The sequence below is a fragment of the Pelodiscus sinensis genome, chromosome 27 (genome assembly GCF_052426305.1).
Source record: "Pelodiscus sinensis isolate ZL-2025 chromosome 27, ASM5242630v1, whole genome shotgun sequence".
NCBI classification, from domain to species: domain Eukaryota; kingdom Metazoa; phylum Chordata; order Testudines; family Trionychidae; genus Pelodiscus; species Pelodiscus sinensis.
In genome coordinates, this window is record NC_143078.1 from 9082954 (window position 1) to 9099912 (window position 16959).

The following is a 16959-nucleotide window of genomic DNA, read 5'->3' on the forward strand; positions in this document are numbered from 1 at the left end:
CAAGGAGGCAGGATGCCAATATCTCCACGGCTGAATTTATGCACAAGCTAAATCAGATACCTCGTAGGGCCTCAGATGAAGCAGGGCCTCTAAATACAAAATACTGCTAGATTTTAGTTGCGTCCTTGCCTAGCTACCGGTATCGATGCAAATCTAAAACTTTTCTTATTTTCATTGTCCTTTGTTAGAAGACAACACATTGTTTGGTAAGGCTGCGGAGCCTCAGCACGTCTTAATCTGGCCCTGTCTCAGCTGGTGACCGGTGGTGAGCCTGCAGCTAGAGGCTTGATACCAGGGTCATGGTGGGGAGAAAAGGAAAATGAGAGCTGAAGCAAAAGGTGGGAGTTGCTAGGAGGAGCCAGACTGCAGAGAGACAAGGACAGGAGCATGGGCAAGTAGCTTCCTTAAATGGTCTACATGCCCTGGCCACCCGGGCTGCTGGGGTTGCTGCCAGGGTGCCGCATGGCAACCCCAGCCCTCCATGTGGCCAGCAAGGATCGGGCTGGGGTGGGCGGGGCTTGTCTTCAGGGGCGTGGCCTCAGGTTTAAGGGGTGGGGCTGAGGTTTGCCTTCCCTAGCTGGGCCTCCCCCCACCACCCATGGACGGGAGTTTGCAATTACATAACTGGCACTGTTCCAGTGGGGGGGCTCTGTCCTGTACCATGTAGACTTTTCCCAGCCAACAGCTGTGGAGCTCAGGAGGTTGAGGCAGATGCTGTCTCAGCCAAAGGGTGTGAGGTTGTTCCCAGTGCTGACGACCCACCATGGAGAGCAGTGCTGCAACAGAGAGTATGAGCCTAGGGCTGAAAGACAGACAAGCCAGGGCACATCAGGTAACAAAAAATTATCAGATGGATGAAAGTGAAGGAGCATGAAGAGGGGCGGGCAGGAAGGGAGGCGGCATCCCTGCCCCCCCCCCCACTGCAATCTGTTCCCCAAAGCAGACGAGTCCAGAACTCTGCTCCAAAACATCCTCTTTATTGTGTCAAGAGGGGAAAACCAAAAAACAAAACCCCACCGTTGTAAACAGGTACGTGAAATATACAGGTTAAATTACTCATCGTCTTATTAACAAAATAAAGCTCTATCTATATTTACAGTCATAAAAAAAAAAGCCAGCTGGTCACCTCGGCACATCTGGGGCACATTTACAAAACGGGGGGGCGATTCCTATTTCCAGCGGCATCCCTGCCTGTACAGACCCCTTCCCTTCTCCCCTAGTCCCACGAACCTGGAGCCCAGGGGTGGGGCAGGGCTACTAAATAACTGAGAAAGGACCTCCTAGATGAGCTGAGCCCTGCCCTGGGAAAGCCAGCACAGGTTGGGCGAGTGCTGACAGGGCTACAGGGAGTGGACAGAAATGCCACTGGGCCTTTGAGGTTGTCGCAAGGTTCAGCCTACAGGCACGCACACACATCCCCTCAGTTCCCAAATTGCTAGGTTCTGCCCCCCATCCGGGGACCACTATTCACGCTCTCGCATGCACACACACTGATTTCTGACTCAGCGACCAGCGCTGAGCCTACATTAGGCTCGAGGCCAGGGGGATGGCCCCCCGCCCGCATCAATGCAGCGGGCTACTGGACAGAACTCTAGAGAGGCCCTCCTCCTCCCAGCCTTGCTAACCTCGGCAGCCCTCTAAGCTCAGCCAACGGATGCCCCTACCTGGAAGGTGCTACACTGCCAAAGGAAAACCAGACCACCTGGGATTAGAGGTTCTGAGGAAGCAAGACCAAGCCAGGAACGGGGCTCGGGCCCCAGGCCAGCAGGGGAGCGCTGCGCCAAGGGGACAGCAATTGCAACAAGGACAGCAGCAGGTGAGAAAACAAGAAGAAAGAGGGACAGAGCCACAGAGGTCCTGCAGATTCAATGCAGCAATACTGATGCAGGCCACTGGGCCAGTACTTGTGCCACACAGGCAACCAGCTATACCCATGCGACCTCGGGCAGCTCTTTCCCACAAGTCGCATGTCCCCCATCAACCTCCGTGGGCGGCGCTCCTCTAGTGGAAATGCCGGGGGGGGACGGGAGATTGGTGAGCAGGGCGGCGCACGAGGTGGACAACCCAAGGGGATGTCTTTGCACATCGGCCACCGTCAGATCAGGGGGCAGAGAGCGTAGGCTCCTCTCGCCTCCATCCCCAGGACAGGCCGAGGGAACCTCCAGCATCTCTAGCTGTTAGCAGCCTGGGTGCGGGGCTTTTCACTCCCGCAGCAGCCTGAGCCAGGCTGGTGAAGGAATCTGCAGGCAAGGAGCAGCCCAGCTCTGAGAGTGGAGAGAGCTTGCTCTGAACAGCCTCTCTCCTTCCTCTAGGCCAGGGCTAGCTCCCTGGATAGGCCTGTGGACTGCTGGCTTGTTCTGGATGCTGTGTCGGCTCCTGCCACCAGGGAGAGCCAGGGTCCCACGCTAGGACCTGCCTGGCAGCCCTGAGGCCTCACTTGTACCATGCATGCTCCAGGCAGGAGGGAGCTGAAGGGAGCACAGCTGGTATGTTTGGTGGCAACAGGAGCTGGCAGCGGCTGTTGGCGCAAATAGATTTGCAAAGCTGTAGGAGAGCCCGGAGAGCAGCATCGGCTCCAGAAGCCAACGGGGTTCAGTGAGGGGGAGCCGCAGGGGAATCCCAACCCAAGGGTCCCTGTCTGGTATAGGCTCCGTTAGCCAATGTGGCCCTGCTGGGACAGGCGGGGGCTCTGTTCCCCGGCAGCAGCGTGCCCTGCTACGCCGCTGCAAGGCAACGGGCAGCAGCTTTATTTACAAACTAGGCCAGAGCTGTCGGGAGTACAAAAGGCTCCTCGGAGACCTTGGCTCTTACTCATGCAAGGCGAGAGCTAAAAATGGCTCCGTGGGAATTTACTGGCAGGGCTGAGAGCGCGAGGGGGGACGAGAGAAAGGCCGGAGCGGGGGGCGAGGGCAGGATGGGCCGGAACTCTGACTGAATGAGGAACAAGTGTTCCACCCGGACATTTGCTGCAGAGACGCCAACAGGCCCCCGAGAGCCTGGCTGAATGGCGGGGACTGTGTTGCTGCAGCTGGCCGGGCCCAGAACAGGTGAGGATTCTCCTCAGCTGGCTGCACAAGAGCTTTCCGGGAGAGGGGGCTGGGAGGGGGGCGGCAGGAAGACAATGGACAAAGGTCTGCCCAGCCGCTGGGGTCTGGTCTCTCTTAACCCCTGCCAAGCCTGCCCAGCAGCACATGCATTTGTAACACTGGTGTGCATGGGGGGGAATAGGGGGATTAAGTGTCCAGCCTCCGTCCTACACCCCCACATGCCCGGTTAGCTCAGCTGCGAGAGAGACTCAGGAGGCGTTGCCTGTCTGGGCTGTTGGTAGCTCACTTGGACTCCTGGCCAACTGCTCCGAGCCCCAGGCGCTAAGCCTTCTCCCGGAGCGAGCACGGACCTGCAGTGCTGGGGGGGGGGCGGGAAGTGGGCTGGTTCCCTAGCCAGCAGGAGGTAGCGATCCTCCCCACTGCGGCGGCTCAACCCTACCTGCATCTCCTCTCTTCTGTGGTTTCGCCCCCGCAGGTCTGGCTGTCCGCGCACAGCCCCGGAGCACAACATGGCTCAGCCCAGGGGAGCTGGGTTCCTCCACATCCACCAGCCATCACCTTTCCCACAAGCCAGGCTTTAAACCCAAGCCCTTCACCCAGCCGTGCTAGACCTGCATCCTCTCCCCTTTGAGCCAGCGTTTGGGGCCAGGCATCTCTCCCCTGCAGACGTCAGGAGCTGCTCATGCCAGGCATCATCCCGGCTGCTGCTGGGGGAGATGCACGGCACCGCACCTCTCCCAGCTGGCCTGAGAACGAGCCCGGGGTTCTTCCCATGCCGCGTGCATTGGCGCGTGCACTTCCTGTTGTCCCACACGCATCCGGCACAGCCCGGCAGGCCACGCCAGTTGGGGGGCAAGGGCGGCCCTGCGGCAAAGGGCTCTGCATGCAGAGAGGTTTGCAAGCGGGGCCACGTGAGTCTGGTCACTTCCTAGACCAGGGAGCCATGCTGTGACGGCAGATTTTCCACACCCATTCCCACCTCCTGCCTGCTCGGTCCACTCTTTCGTTCCAGTCCCACACCGCGAAATCTGATGCTGCCCCGCCCTTCGCACTCGCTCACCCCACCCGACCCCTGTCCTCTGCTCAGTCCGTGAGCACCACCAGCTCCCCGTCACTCTTGTCCTCGCCCTCAGAGTCCTCATCCTCGCTGTACCGGTACATCTCGCCGTCTGCCACCGAGTGCCTGTCCTCATCGCCATCAGCCTCGTGCGACTTGAGGCTGCGTGTGTTGACGATGACGGGCATGTTGGGGTCCATGCTGCGGGGCAGGTAGTGCTCCATCAGCGGGGGTGCCAGCTGCATGCCCACCGGCCTCTGGTACAGGACCTCTGATGAAGACGCCTGCATCTGACTGCCCTGCGGCCTGCAAAGGAGGAGATCACCATCACCAACCCTGAGCATTCGGGCTGGCTGAGAAATGGACTCTCCCCTCCACCCACGCATGCACGTGCTTGGACAAGTCCAGTGAAAGTGAGGGGTGGAAATTAAGGGACATTTTCAACAGAAAATTAAGAGTTTTCAGTGGAAAAAAAATATTGTGGCCATATGCAGAAATACTTCAGTTAGGAAAGGCTGCCCTAGTGTCTCATGGGAGGTGTAGTTCTGTTGTCTCGTGGCCCTATTCTCTTCTAGAGGATAGGCTCGCATTCCAGACGACGTCTGCCATGATGCACCTTGGTCTCCCCTCATGGTGAGCGGAGGCAGTTGCATCATGGGAGCTGTAATCTGGCTGAGGAGCCCTACTCATAGGGGAAACCGAACTACATCTCCCATGAGGCCCAACAGTGGCCTTGCTGAACCGAAATATTTCAATTTTCAAAGTGTACAGTTTGGGGAGGAAAAAATCCAAAATTTGCCTCAGAAAATAGAAACTTTGTGAAAAAAAGGAATATTTTAAATGGAAAACATTTTGCATTAAAAAACAGTTGGCTGGAAAAATTATTGGCCAGCTTTACTGGGGATTCTCTCTTCCTTCTGCTCTTTTTGGGCCCCAACCCCTTGCAATACTGAATAACTCCCTGACTCTTCGCTACCGCGTACAGCGATGGATTCAATGCAATGACGCGGCTAGCTGTGCACCACTGCCCTCTACTGGACGGCCTCAGCTCTGTGTCACAGCACCCATACGGCTAACAGCTAGTGGGGAGTCTCCTCTGAGCTTCTGAGACATGAGCAGGGTTGCCAGATGGTTTAAACAAAAATACCAAACATCCCTCACCCCCCCAAAAAAAACACTGGGAACAAAATTATGTTGAGAAAAAAAAAAAAGGAGGAGACCAAAGTTATTGAGAAAAAAAAAGAGACCCCTTTAAGAGGAGGCTTTTTTGTCGGCAGCCATCTTATTTTTCTGCTCCAGCCACAAGACAGCTCCCCACAGAACCAGATAAGTGGGAGGGAAGAGGGGGACCTGGCAGGAGTCCAGGAGGGACCCGGTGGGGGATCCGAGGTCTGGGCCCAGTTGCAGAGTGTGTCATAGGGTTGCCAGGTGTCTGGTATTTTCGCCTCCTGGCAGGGGAAAAAAAAAAATCAGAAAATACCGGACATTTTAGGTGTCCGGTATTTTCTGAATTTTTTCCCCCGGACAGGAGGCAAAAATACCGGACTGTCCGGGTCAATACCAGACACCTGGCAACCCTAGACATAAGGATGTGGGGTTGTAGCCCCAATACACCCAAAACAAGGTCTTAGGGACCAAGGTATGTAACAGAATGCCTAGTGGGAAATCCTATAGTTCCCCACTGCCCTGGACATATTCTGACCTCGGTAATCATTGGTGCACAGAAGTTTAGGACAGGAAATGAAGAGCAATACTGCTTCCTGTTGAAATCACAGTGGGGTTCAGATCAGCAGGACTATGCTCCCAGAAGAGAGGGGTTAGCTAACAGAGTTAGCTCCAGTTCAGCCTCTGGCAGCTACAAAGGCACTTGTGTGTTGGGGGAGGATCGCAGACATACGGTGACCAAAAGAGATGGAAGCCTCACGCTATCAAGAAACCCTGCCTGGTGTCTTGCCGCCTGTTCCTCATCAGCGCCTTGTACTCGCCCACGCGCAGCCGCTTCCCCTCCACAATGCAGGTGCGTTTGGGCCGGGGCTTATATTTGTAGTCGGGGTACTTCTCCAGGTGCTGCCGGCTCAGCCGTGCCTGCTCCTCGTAGTAGGGCTGCTTCTCTTGGTTCGTCATCGACTTCCACCGGGACCCTGGGGAGAGAGAAAGCAAGGCAGGGAGAGTCACAGAGCTGTTACGTGTGCCCTCTGAAACTCCCCACCACCCATGGCCACTAGTGGGAACAAAACCCAGGTCCTCCCAAGCCACAGCATGGGTCTCTATCACTTGAGCTGGAAGAATAATTGTGTTAGCTGGTAGCAGTCGTAGGCTGTTGTACACTAATGGCCTGCCCCTGGAGTGGACGCGACATCGATGTTGCATGACGGCGTGTTGCACTTTTAAAACCCTTTCTCCTAAACCTGCATGGGACAGGCGGAGGAAGGAAGGCATCTGATAAGGCTCCCAGAGCAGCAAAAGGAACAACAAAGATGTTTCTTCTTTCCACTTCTGGGCTTGAACAACAACAAAGTGGCTCCCTGGATGAGAGACACTTTTGGAGTGTTCCCAAGGCTTCACACACATTAACGAATCCTTGTCAACATGCCCCATTTTACAGATAGGGAAAACCAAGGCACTGAATGTTGAGAAATTTATTTGGCTCAAGGCTGCCCAGTGAGTCTGTCAGAGCTTGGAAAAGAATCCAGGAGCTTCAGTGATTTAGCTTGCCACAGTATTGGTTCTTGCCTTCAAAAAACGATGGAGAGTGGCCCAAGCAACGGGCTGTGAGTAAGACAGCCCTATGTTCTCTTTCCAAATCTCTCTAGAGTAATGGTGGGCACACTGCAGCTTGTGGACCCCTCTCCCACTCCCCTCTTGTGCACCAGGCCACCAGAGCCCTGCACTTCAGCTGTTCAAGGCATTCCAGCTTTGGGGGGGAGCAGCGATGGAACGGGAATCAGGCAATTCGCATGCTCTGAAAGTGCTGGAAGGGAGGGGGGAGCAGGTAAGTACAGGCTCCGGTGCTCCCATGTGCAAGAGGTACATGGGGGTGGGGAGACAGATGGGGGGCCATAGTGCTGCCACCCACTGAAGTGAAGGAGGGCCACTAATGTGGCTCACCCACTATTCGTGGTTGCCCATCCCCGCTCTAGCGCCTTAGGCAAGTCATAATGTTCCACCGCCTCAGTTTGTGCATCTGTAAAATGGAGAGAATACTTTGCACACAGCATTCCCCACTTTCAATTTTACTGGAGGGCCTGTAAAATTAACAGTCTATAATAAAGTGTCTCCACTTTCCTAGGATTTTCCGAGTTTAGATGACAAACTAATTCTTCTTTGGAGAAAGCTTTCGTTAGGGTTAAGGCTCCCAATGGAGACTCAGGAGATGGGGGTTCAGTTCCTGGCTTTGCAGCCTGCACATATGACCTTGGTACATCACTTTGATCTTGTCTATGGGGAAAAAGCTTTGCTGGTTCGTTCTATCTATCTATCTGTCTGTGTGAAAGAGAGAGAGATCCACAGAACCTCTAAGTGGACACTTTTTCTGGTATAAAAGTGAGTTTTTTCATTTACCTTAAATCCATTCCTAGTTAGCCTGAGGTCAGGTCTATACTAGTCCCAGAAGATTGGTTTAAGGGACGCAACTCCAGTTGTGTGTAAAAAACATAGCTGGAGTTGACATACCTTACGTCAAGCTAGGTGCCGTCTTCGCAGCAGGAGGTGGACAGGAGTGAATGCAAATCGAGGAGCACCAGTGCAAACAAGGGGCATGCTCAGTGTTCGAATTAGCGGGTCTTAACTAGACCCTCTAAATCGAATGCCAGAAGATCGATCTCTGGTGCGGCAAATGGAGATGTGACCTTAGTTAAACCAAAAATAAATGAGCCTTAAGGCAAAACAAGAGTCCACACAAGAATCTGCACCCGTGTAACTGAACCAATTTAAATTAAATTGACGCAACTTTGCCACGTAGACAAGGCCTCCCTCAGGGTCTCTAAGAGCTACTGTGCTAACAATACGCAGGGGTCATAGAGGCAGGGGAAGAAAATGTCATTTGCATAGGACAACATCTGAAAGCAAGAGGCATCACCCAGCTCAGGCGACTAGTGCAGGTCATTGTCCTCGATTGGCAGGTGCTGAGAGGTATGCCAAGCCTCAATGCAGTCTCAGGGGACACAGGATATCAAGGGTGGAGAGGAATGCAAGGCTGTTCTATGGAGCCTGCTCCCATTTAAATGTGATGATCCAGGCCATTGTTAACAGCCAGTCCACCTGTTATGAAGAATGCCTGCCTCCTCCCATCCCCTTGCTACTGACCTTTCCTGTCACCTCTCTGTCCTGCGCTTTTGATTCTTTTCCTCACAAAAGGTATGGGAAGCAGGTGCTGCAGCTAAAATAGACCGTCCTGCCATGTGACTCGAATTCCCCCGGCTCGCTGACCTTTATTGTCATCCCTGCCAGGGTCCAGAGCAGGCAGGCAAAAGAGGGAGCGGCGCACAGAGCGCAGGCCAGCACGAAAGAGAAGGCCATGCACAACCGGGACGTCTGGGGAAGGAGCCGGAGGAGAGAAAAGGAGAACCTCACGGGAACGGGGCCTGCACCCCAGAAAATGAACAGGGGGCCTTTGGATCAGGCCGCAGGATAAGATGGTTCAGATAGAAGTTCAGACACAACACAGATCCCTGTTCCGAGCGAGAAAGTCAAACATTAAATCCGATGCCTCTTCTTTCCCCTGCCCTTGTGTCCCAGATGCTTTCATGTCCCTAGTGCCAGGAGAGGAACAGCAAGGATGCTAGGGATACACAGACATGCACATCTGACCCGCCTAGGAGCTTTGATTGCACCTGCTTCACAGAGCCCAAGTCTGAAGGACAAGGTCAGAGTAGGAGAGCCACACTCCTGGCAAATCACCCGCTCAGACTTGCCCTTTAAGGTGAGACAGACATCTGTCAAGTATGGTCTATGGCACTTGGTCCTGCTGTGAGGGCAGGGGACTGGACTCAATGATTTCTCGAAGGCCCTTCCACTTCTAGTGCGCTGTGATTCTTTCTCTCCCGCCCCATGAGCCCAGGGCACCACCTTCAGTTACAGGAAGCAGGCAGGCCTTTTACACTACACCTATTTCTCCCACATATCTTGTGTCTGCTCTCCGCTGGATTCTCCCTTGCCCTGGGCCTTGTACAATTGTTTACACCCGTACAAAGGAGTTGGATTTGAAAGCCACCAGTTTGTGCCTGTGGAAATGACTCTACAGGCAGCAGAGATCCGGCCCCCTCCTTTTGGAGCCCTCCAATTGCTTTGTGACATGAAAAGTAACAGAGCAGAGGCAGAAGTGGTTTGAGTGTTGGAGGGTGGGACAGACAGGTTGTGGAGCCAGAGAACCTGGGTTCTGTCTCTCGACTGTCAGCTGTTTTTCATTGCCTTGCAGCTGTGGATTGGTTCCCCTGGACACACACTAATCTTCCAGGGCAGCGTGAGGTTTATATGGCTGTACTGGAAGGGCAAGTTTCCCCCAATCCCTGGCAGTCCTGGGAATAGGGAGAACAAGTGTTTTGGGAGTAGCCCCTAGTGGTGCAAACAGCATAGCATCGATGGTCTGTGTCTTAGGCTAACACTCCTGCACACGCACGTAACAGAGCGAATGCACACTTGCGTGGCACGTTCCACCCACTTAAAGCACTTGATTAAATCCGACAGCTCCCCTGGGCAATAGCGAATGTTATAACCCTGGGAAACTGAGGCACAGCGGTGTTACGTGACTGGCCCCAGGTCTTACAGCTATTCAGAGCCGGAGCTGAAAAAGAACCCAGGAGTTAGGACTCACACTCCTCTGTTTAGCCAAAGGGCCGCACGCCCATAGCAGTATCTCATGCATAGATCTCCAGGACTAGCCAGGCAGCCAGAAGGTACGCATGGCAAATATTAGCTTCATGCTTGTAGATACAAACATAGCCTTGTCCACATCTGCTAAATGTGTGCTTCTAGAGCAAAAATGAATACAGGCTGTCAAAACAAGAACCTCTCCAGTTATTTAAAGCTACGTAATTACACTATGTTAGCAGCTAGCCCACCACAAAGTGGCCGTTCTTGACACCCCCAAATGCTGTGGGTTGCCATAAGTAACAGAACAGATCCTAACATAGTGATTCTTTAGTGGGAGAATCTTTGTCAATTGCAGAGCCGCTCAAAAGGTACAAGAGACCAAATTAAAAGCACGCACTGAGGGTAGCCCACAAACCCCTGCGTTTGTGCTAATGCGCATTGGTTGCTTGCAGTGTGGATGGACCCTTCACAGACCACATCAGAGTCTTTAAATAGCAAGCCTAGGACAGAGCAATTCAACGTGAGACCACGGCAGGGCGAGCGTGTGTGCGGTGAGCTGGAGGCCCTTTGAAGAACGTGGCCGCCCAAGGGGCTTTGAGACACAGAGCAAAAGAAAGGATGTGAGGGTCTGGCAGACACTCATGTGATATACAAGTGCTACGGAATAGTTCTGCCCAGCATTGAAAATCCACTTGTTAAGGCTTAGAGCAAAGCAAGACACGGTAACAGGAAAAAGACAGAATGGAACCACAGTGTAGAGTCATTACAATACAGAGTAACTAGGAGATTCGCCCGGCATTGCTCAGGTCCTTAACTCCAGTAATTTTTCTTTTCTGGAAAATAAAATGAAAATGTCCAGGCTTCATTTGAATCCTTGCTCCGGGTGGGGCTGGGGAGGAGGGGTTCAGGATGCAGGCTGCCCTGGGGAGAGAGGAAAATCCCAGCCCCCTCTCACCACAGCAGCAGAGGCCAGGTGAGTGCCTCTCCATGGCTGCTGCAGCTCCAGTGGGCACAGCCGAGGAGGGGGGCTGGGGCAGGTCCAAGTTCATCTGCCCCCTGCGCTTGCCAGCCAGAGTGAGGAACGCAGCAAATGGTGCATTTTCCCCTCGCTCGCTGACAAAGGGCAACAGCCAACAATGTTCATGTATGAATCGGGGGGAACCCCCGCATCCTCCCTAAAGGGTGCTAGGGGGGTGGGAGGCTTGGGAAGTCCTGGATGGCGGGGGATGGGGGATCGGTGTTCCAGCCAGCCCCTTCCACCTGCCTAGTGATTCTGTCTCTCCTCTATATGGTTTTCTGAGAAGCAATACCATTCCTGGCACATCCCATTTTCCTGGCACAACCAAACTTTGACCTTGCTTTCAGTTATGGTAACAGGAAGCTGCCTACCAAACTTGGTGGCCCCCAGCTCTTACCGTTTAGGAGTTCTTGGACAGACAGACAGATGCACGGACTGACAGACAGACATACAAACTCTCAACTAGAGAGCAGATAAACTAGAAAGGAAAGATCTTATTGCAGTCACCACTGACTCCAGCGGGATCGGACAGCACCCAGCCCCTCTGCACGTTGGAGCAGAGCTAAAAGAACGTCCCCACCTCACAGGGTGCAGCAAGGGTTAGTGTGTGTCAAGCGCTTTCAGATATTCCAATGGACGGCGCTCTAACTACAGGGTGTTAACAGTCGGTAAAGCTGAAGGGCACCACGCCGGGTGTAAACACACCTGCCCTTCCCCTCTGGATTTGCTGGGGAGGGGGGTGTCATATCATGCTGTATCAGACTACGCTCGCGTGCACATTTCCCACATGCACGTCACAAAAACTGTCCCTGTCTCCATCCCCTGGGGGGATTCTGTGGCTTAGCAGCAGGGGACTGGCTGGCTAGGGTTCAGGTGCACCGGCAGGGCAGCAGGTGTCCTGGCAGAGCAGTTGGGGGACTCAGGACTGGACTAAAAGGGCTGGAACAGGGCTGGGAGTTAGATCCCCAGGCAGGGCGAGGGTAGGGGGGGGAGTTGCCTGTGCTATTAGCCCATCCCTTTCATGACCCCGTGCCATGGGCCACCAGGGAAAAAGCTTCTTGTCACCACTGTATTTGCCCAGCCAGCTCTCTGATCCACGGCCTCTGGTCGGACTCGAGCCAGGATTTGACCTGGGTTCTGGTTTCTAGCCTGCGCCACTGAGGATCATTTCAAAGACGCAGGAGGGCGGGGGAGGAGACATTCAGGCTGCAGAGCTGAGATTACAATGATGGGGGGGGGAAGGGGGGAATGCCCAGCTGGTATGAGAAACATCCTGGGCACTCCTTTACTGTGGAGCATTGTCAGAAGTGAGAGCCCCACGCGGGCCAAACACCTGCCATTCGGAATCCCGCAGGACCCCGGGGAGCAAACGGCAGCAGCCTCCATCATATCCCACCTCTCCATCAGGGAAGCTTTCTCCTCTGCCGTGTGAGCTCATTCCCACAGCTCCTCCACTACTCAAATCATACCAGGTACCTCGGCAGCTCACTGCCATCTTATCTCCCTGCCACCCCAGCTGAGACCCGCTCAGAAAGGATTCGATAACAAGGCATAATCTCCAAAGGGCAAGCCTATCTCTTCGCTCTTTCCACAGCCAAGAACCACCGCGGGCTGGGACCCTCAGAGCTACCACGCTAAGCACTTAGGCCTGGTTGGCATCTGTGGAAAGCACCAAGTGCTGCAGAAAATGGGGCAGCCTGTGATATCCCCACCCTCCAGCCCCCGGAATAATGCGCAGCTCCATGACCCAGCACAGTGCCAAGGGACGATGTGCTAGGGGTGTGAACAGTTAACTGGTACCCGGGGAGCAGCCCCCCACAATGGGCAAAGGGCTGCTCCAGTCCCGCTGGGCCCCCGCTTGGGGCTGCCAGCTCCCAGCCCACACAGGCTGGGAGCCAGCAGCCCTGTGTGGGACCCGAAGTGGCCCCGGAAGCACCGGCAGCTCCCGGAAGTGGCAGCCCTACATAGGGCCGGAAGCAGGCTGGGACAGCCCCTGTCCGCAGTGGGTAGACCACTCCAGCCTGGCCAACGCAGGTGGGAGTAGGAGAAGGCCACCCCCACCCAGCCCTATTTAATAAGATAAACTGGTTAAAAGTCATGTTTAACCGATTAACTAATTAAACCGGATTTTACAGCCCTACAGGCTGTGTCTACACTGGCAAGTTATTCTGGAAAATCAGCCGCTTTTCCGGAAAAACTTGCCAGCTGTCTACACTGGCCGCTTGAATTTCCGGAAAAGCACTGACGATCTCATGTAAAATCATCAGTGCTTTTCCGGAAAAACTATGCTGCTCCCGTTCGGGCAAAAGTCTTTTTCTGGAAAACTGTTCCGGAAAAGGGCCAGTGTAGACAGCACAGTACTGTTTTCCGCAAAAAAGCCCCGATGGCGAAAATGACGATTGGGGCTTTTTTGCGGAAAAGCGCGTCTAGATTGGCCACGGACGCTTTTCTGCAAAAAGTGCTTTTCCGGAAAAGCATCCTGCCAATCTAGACACACGTTTCCAAAAATGCTTTTAACGGAAAACTTTTCCGTTAAAAGCATTTCCGGAAAATCATGCCAGTGTAGACATAGCCACAGTGTGTTGCTGGAGAGGTCGGCTTTGGGGCGAGACGCCCAAAGGGGCAGTACTAGCCACTGGTGCCTTTCTTTTCTCCTCTGGGGGCAGGATGGTTTGTTTTTATGGCCCTGCTGCTTCACTGGTCAGTGCATCCGTGTACTGGGTTTGGAGGATCTTGCAGCAGGCTGTCCCTGGAGAGAGGAGAGGGTTGCTGCTGTCCTCACTCGGAGCCAGCTGTAGGCTGCCTGGGAGTAGCAATCCCCAGGGTTGGATGGCTGTATGAGTCAGCAAAACTTGGCCAATCCCATGTCATTGGGAATAGCACAGCAGGGCAAGCCCACCCCATGCTCGCTTGCCCGCCGGACACTTACCCAAGATCTTGCTGATGCTGGAGTTGTGCATGTCTGGGAAGGCCTGCAAAATCTTTCGCCTCTCATCCTTGGCCCACACCATGAAAGCGTTCATGGGCCGCTTTATGTGGTTGTTGTTCCGGGACTCGGGGAAGTGTCGTGAGCCTGTTGGGAGCGGAGCGAGGAAAACACAAGGTACAAAACGGTGACCAACGTGACGGCAAGAGTCTCCTCCAACAAGGGGGGTTTCAGCTTAAGAACAAGGGGGCCTAGAGAGACACTGCACTGGATTCTCACCACAAAGACTGAGGTTCAAATCCCTGTTTATAGCAGCCTGACTGGCTTGGTTTTCAAAGGCTGCTTCCCGAGTGGGGGAGCTGTGGGTTCCCAGACGCACTGGATAAATAAAGCTCCATCTCCAGGGGGCTGACCCTGCAGGGGCGCTGAGGACTTGCAGCTCCCGTTCACTTTCATGGTGCTGCAGGTGCTCTGAAGAGCAGGCCCTCAGTGGCTCGTGACAAGCACTCGGACGCTGGGGCGTGCAAAATGAACGGGCATGTTTGGGAAGTTGGATTTAAATGTTGGCTGGGTCTCAGCTCAGTCCTTACCCCTTTACCTCCAGGACAGGGTAAGCGCTGGAATAGCATCGAGATCGAGAGAGGTCAGCAGCGCTGAGGGAGGGGTCCCAGGGAGCTGCCTGTCGGGCCAGAGGTGCCATGACAGAGGTGGAGGGGCGGGCAGCGTGAACAGCCCCGGTCAGGGCTCGTTCCGGGATGCTCAGTCCATCAGGTCGGCCCACGCACGTGCACTCAGCCACCCCGCCTGTGAGGCCCATCCCTCAGGCTACCTTCTCTCTCTCTGGCTCTGTTGGACAGTTCAAGAGCCAGGCTTTGGCTGGACCTGGCCAGCTGAGGAGAAGAGAGGGGATTGACTCTTGTCTACGATCAGGAGCAGCTCCCAGGCCGGGGGGCATAAGGGCCATGCTGGGCAGGGCTCGGATGCAACTTTGTGCCGCGGGTTCTCTGTTTGCATAGCGATCCCTTCGTGCAGAATCAGGAGCCAGAATCAGCCCCCACCTCTCTCAAGTCTAGCTGACTGCAATGCTGGGGGGAATCTAGCTTTCTCAGAGACTTTATGCCACCCATGGGGATGACCCTCAGCTCCACCCACCTCCATGACATCATTGTCTCCATGGTAACTAATGGGCTTTGCGAAAAAGGTTCACAGATGGCCCCTTTTTTTTTTAAAAACCAAGATGAAACCGAGCCAAAGTGGCATTAAGCGAACTACCCGCAGTGCGAGGGGACGTGTTTCAGCTGCCCTGTCCGGAGCCCTTGTGGCCCAGCCACAAATGGTTAGCGTGGCCTTCGCTTGTTGCCGGCCTCCTCTCCTCCTGCCATCCCATGCCTCATGTTCAGCTCCATTTACACACAAAGTGCTAACTGAGCTGTAACACTGCCCCTCCCTGTCAGCGAGGGAGAATAGCAGAGCGAGGCTGCAGGAAATCAACTGAGTGACCACAAATTAAATTCCCACCCATCTCAAATAAGCACGTCCCTTAAATTAGGTCTTTGCTTCTTCTCTTCGGGCTCTTTATTTCAACGAATGCAGCACAGCCCGAAGAGAGAGACAAGGGCTGGGGAGCCAGGTCAAGAAAGAAGGGACGGGGGCAGCGTGGAAAAGGAAAAACATCAGAGAAGACCAGAAGAAAAGAGAAGGAGGAAAAGCGATGCATTCTCTCCCTTTTGGCCCAGCCCCAGACAATCCCCCCTGTAATGGGTGTCCAAAGTGCGTGGCACTCTCTGGATCACGCCCACAGGTGACTCTGGGGACAGCGCACCCTTACCATCTACATCACAGGCTAACATGGACTCTTCCAGTCTGTGCGCGCACGTCTCCTCCATCCGCTCCTTCGCTGGTGAGGAATCCAAGCTCATTTGGTCCTGCAGGCCCATGGGGAACAGGACATGGCTAGTTACCCACACAAGGAAGGTGGCGGAGTAACCCCCCCACCCCCACCAGGAGCGTGTCCAGCACTTTCTCATCCCACGGGCAGGCAATCCACATTCAGCATCATCCACTCCCCATGCCCTACTGCCCTTATGGAAAAGGGGCCTCTATAGTATAATGGGAGAGACAACTAACAGCTCTCTACAGGAAGACTCTGAATCCCAACAGGAGTCCTTTCTCCAGAGGGTCTTTTCCAACTAATCTACAGAATGCTACAGCCTGGAGATAATTCCCCATTCAATTCTATAAGAGGGTCTGAAGGAACCTACAGAAAAGGAATTTTCTATTATACCCTCTAGGGCTCTTCCTCTAAGGCCAATGTTCTCTAATCTTTCCCAACCAGGCGTAGATTTTTTCCATCCATGTGAAGGATAATTTTTATGTGCACCAAGGCACGTGCAACGGTGCACCACCCGTAGAAACAAAAACCTAGCTGTGGACACTCTGCTGATCCTAGCTCAGAGCCAGCCTGCTACTCAGTGGGGTGGCCTCTGAATCTCTCCTGAGCGGCGGCACAAGCACCCAGCTTACAGGGAACACTGCCTAAGGCTCCCTTAATATCCACTCACTCTCCCCCTGAGAATTCCTGGTCCTTCTGGGCCGAGCTGGCTCCACTCAGATCTCCCCATTCCATCAGGGACCCTAGGAGCTCCCCATCCCAACATCACTCACCTTCCTGTAGGGGTTATTCAGAGAGCTCTCTGTCGCCCCGCTATGGCAGTGCAGCAGCTGCCGCGCATCCTGGAGGGCTTTCGTGATGGCATCCCCCTCTCCCAGAAATCCTGCAGGTAAAGCACCCAGTGCAGAACATGTCAGAGCCAGCATGTGGTCCTCGCAAAGGCCCCACGCCCCCAGGAAAGAATTGGGGTGCTCCCAGCCAAAGGAGCCCTGCATCTAGCTCAGAGACAACTACAGCCCGTTTCTGATTTCCTATTAGCATTAAGGACACAAATCAGAAAGCTTGGGCTGCCCCCTGCCCCACCCACACCGCCCCAGACTCTAGCTACTCCACTCAGAGAGTCCTCCAGCCTTCCCCCCACAGCTGTGATCCTCCCCGGGGCTCATTCCTTCTTTAGACATGGGTGCTGCTTTGGGTGGGTGGGATTTG

At 54.4% G+C, this 16959-nt stretch overlaps 1 protein-coding gene and 1 long non-coding RNA gene across 11 annotated transcripts in view; one reads left to right on the forward strand and one right to left on the reverse strand.

Moving 5' to 3' along the window:
* Nucleotides 1-1278: 1278 nt before the first annotated feature.
* SOX13 (SRY-box transcription factor 13) overlaps nt 1279-16959 on the reverse strand; it is a 95155-nt gene continuing 79474 nt past the window's right edge. For 9 of the 10 annotated variants that reach the window (XM_075910107.2, XM_075910105.2, XM_089773689.1 and 6 more), the window contains 5 exons: nt 16524-16633; nt 15688-15784; nt 13863-14006; nt 6029-6245; nt 1279-4410 (listed from right to left, as the gene is read on the reverse strand). In XM_075910107.2, coding sequence (XP_075766222.2) covers nt 4131-4410; nt 6029-6245; nt 13863-14006; nt 15688-15784; nt 16524-16633 — 848 coding nt within the window. In that variant the 3' untranslated portion in view covers nt 1279-4130. The remainder of the gene's footprint in view (nt 4411-6028; nt 6246-13862; nt 14007-15687; nt 15785-16523; nt 16634-16959) is intronic. The other variant, XM_089773690.1, reaches the window with a different exon arrangement.
* LOC142820886 (uncharacterized) lies at nt 2209-5006 on the forward strand. The gene is made up of 2 exons (XR_012897846.2): nt 2209-3047; nt 3523-5006. It is a non-coding gene; the product is annotated as an uncharacterized LOC142820886 (long non-coding RNA).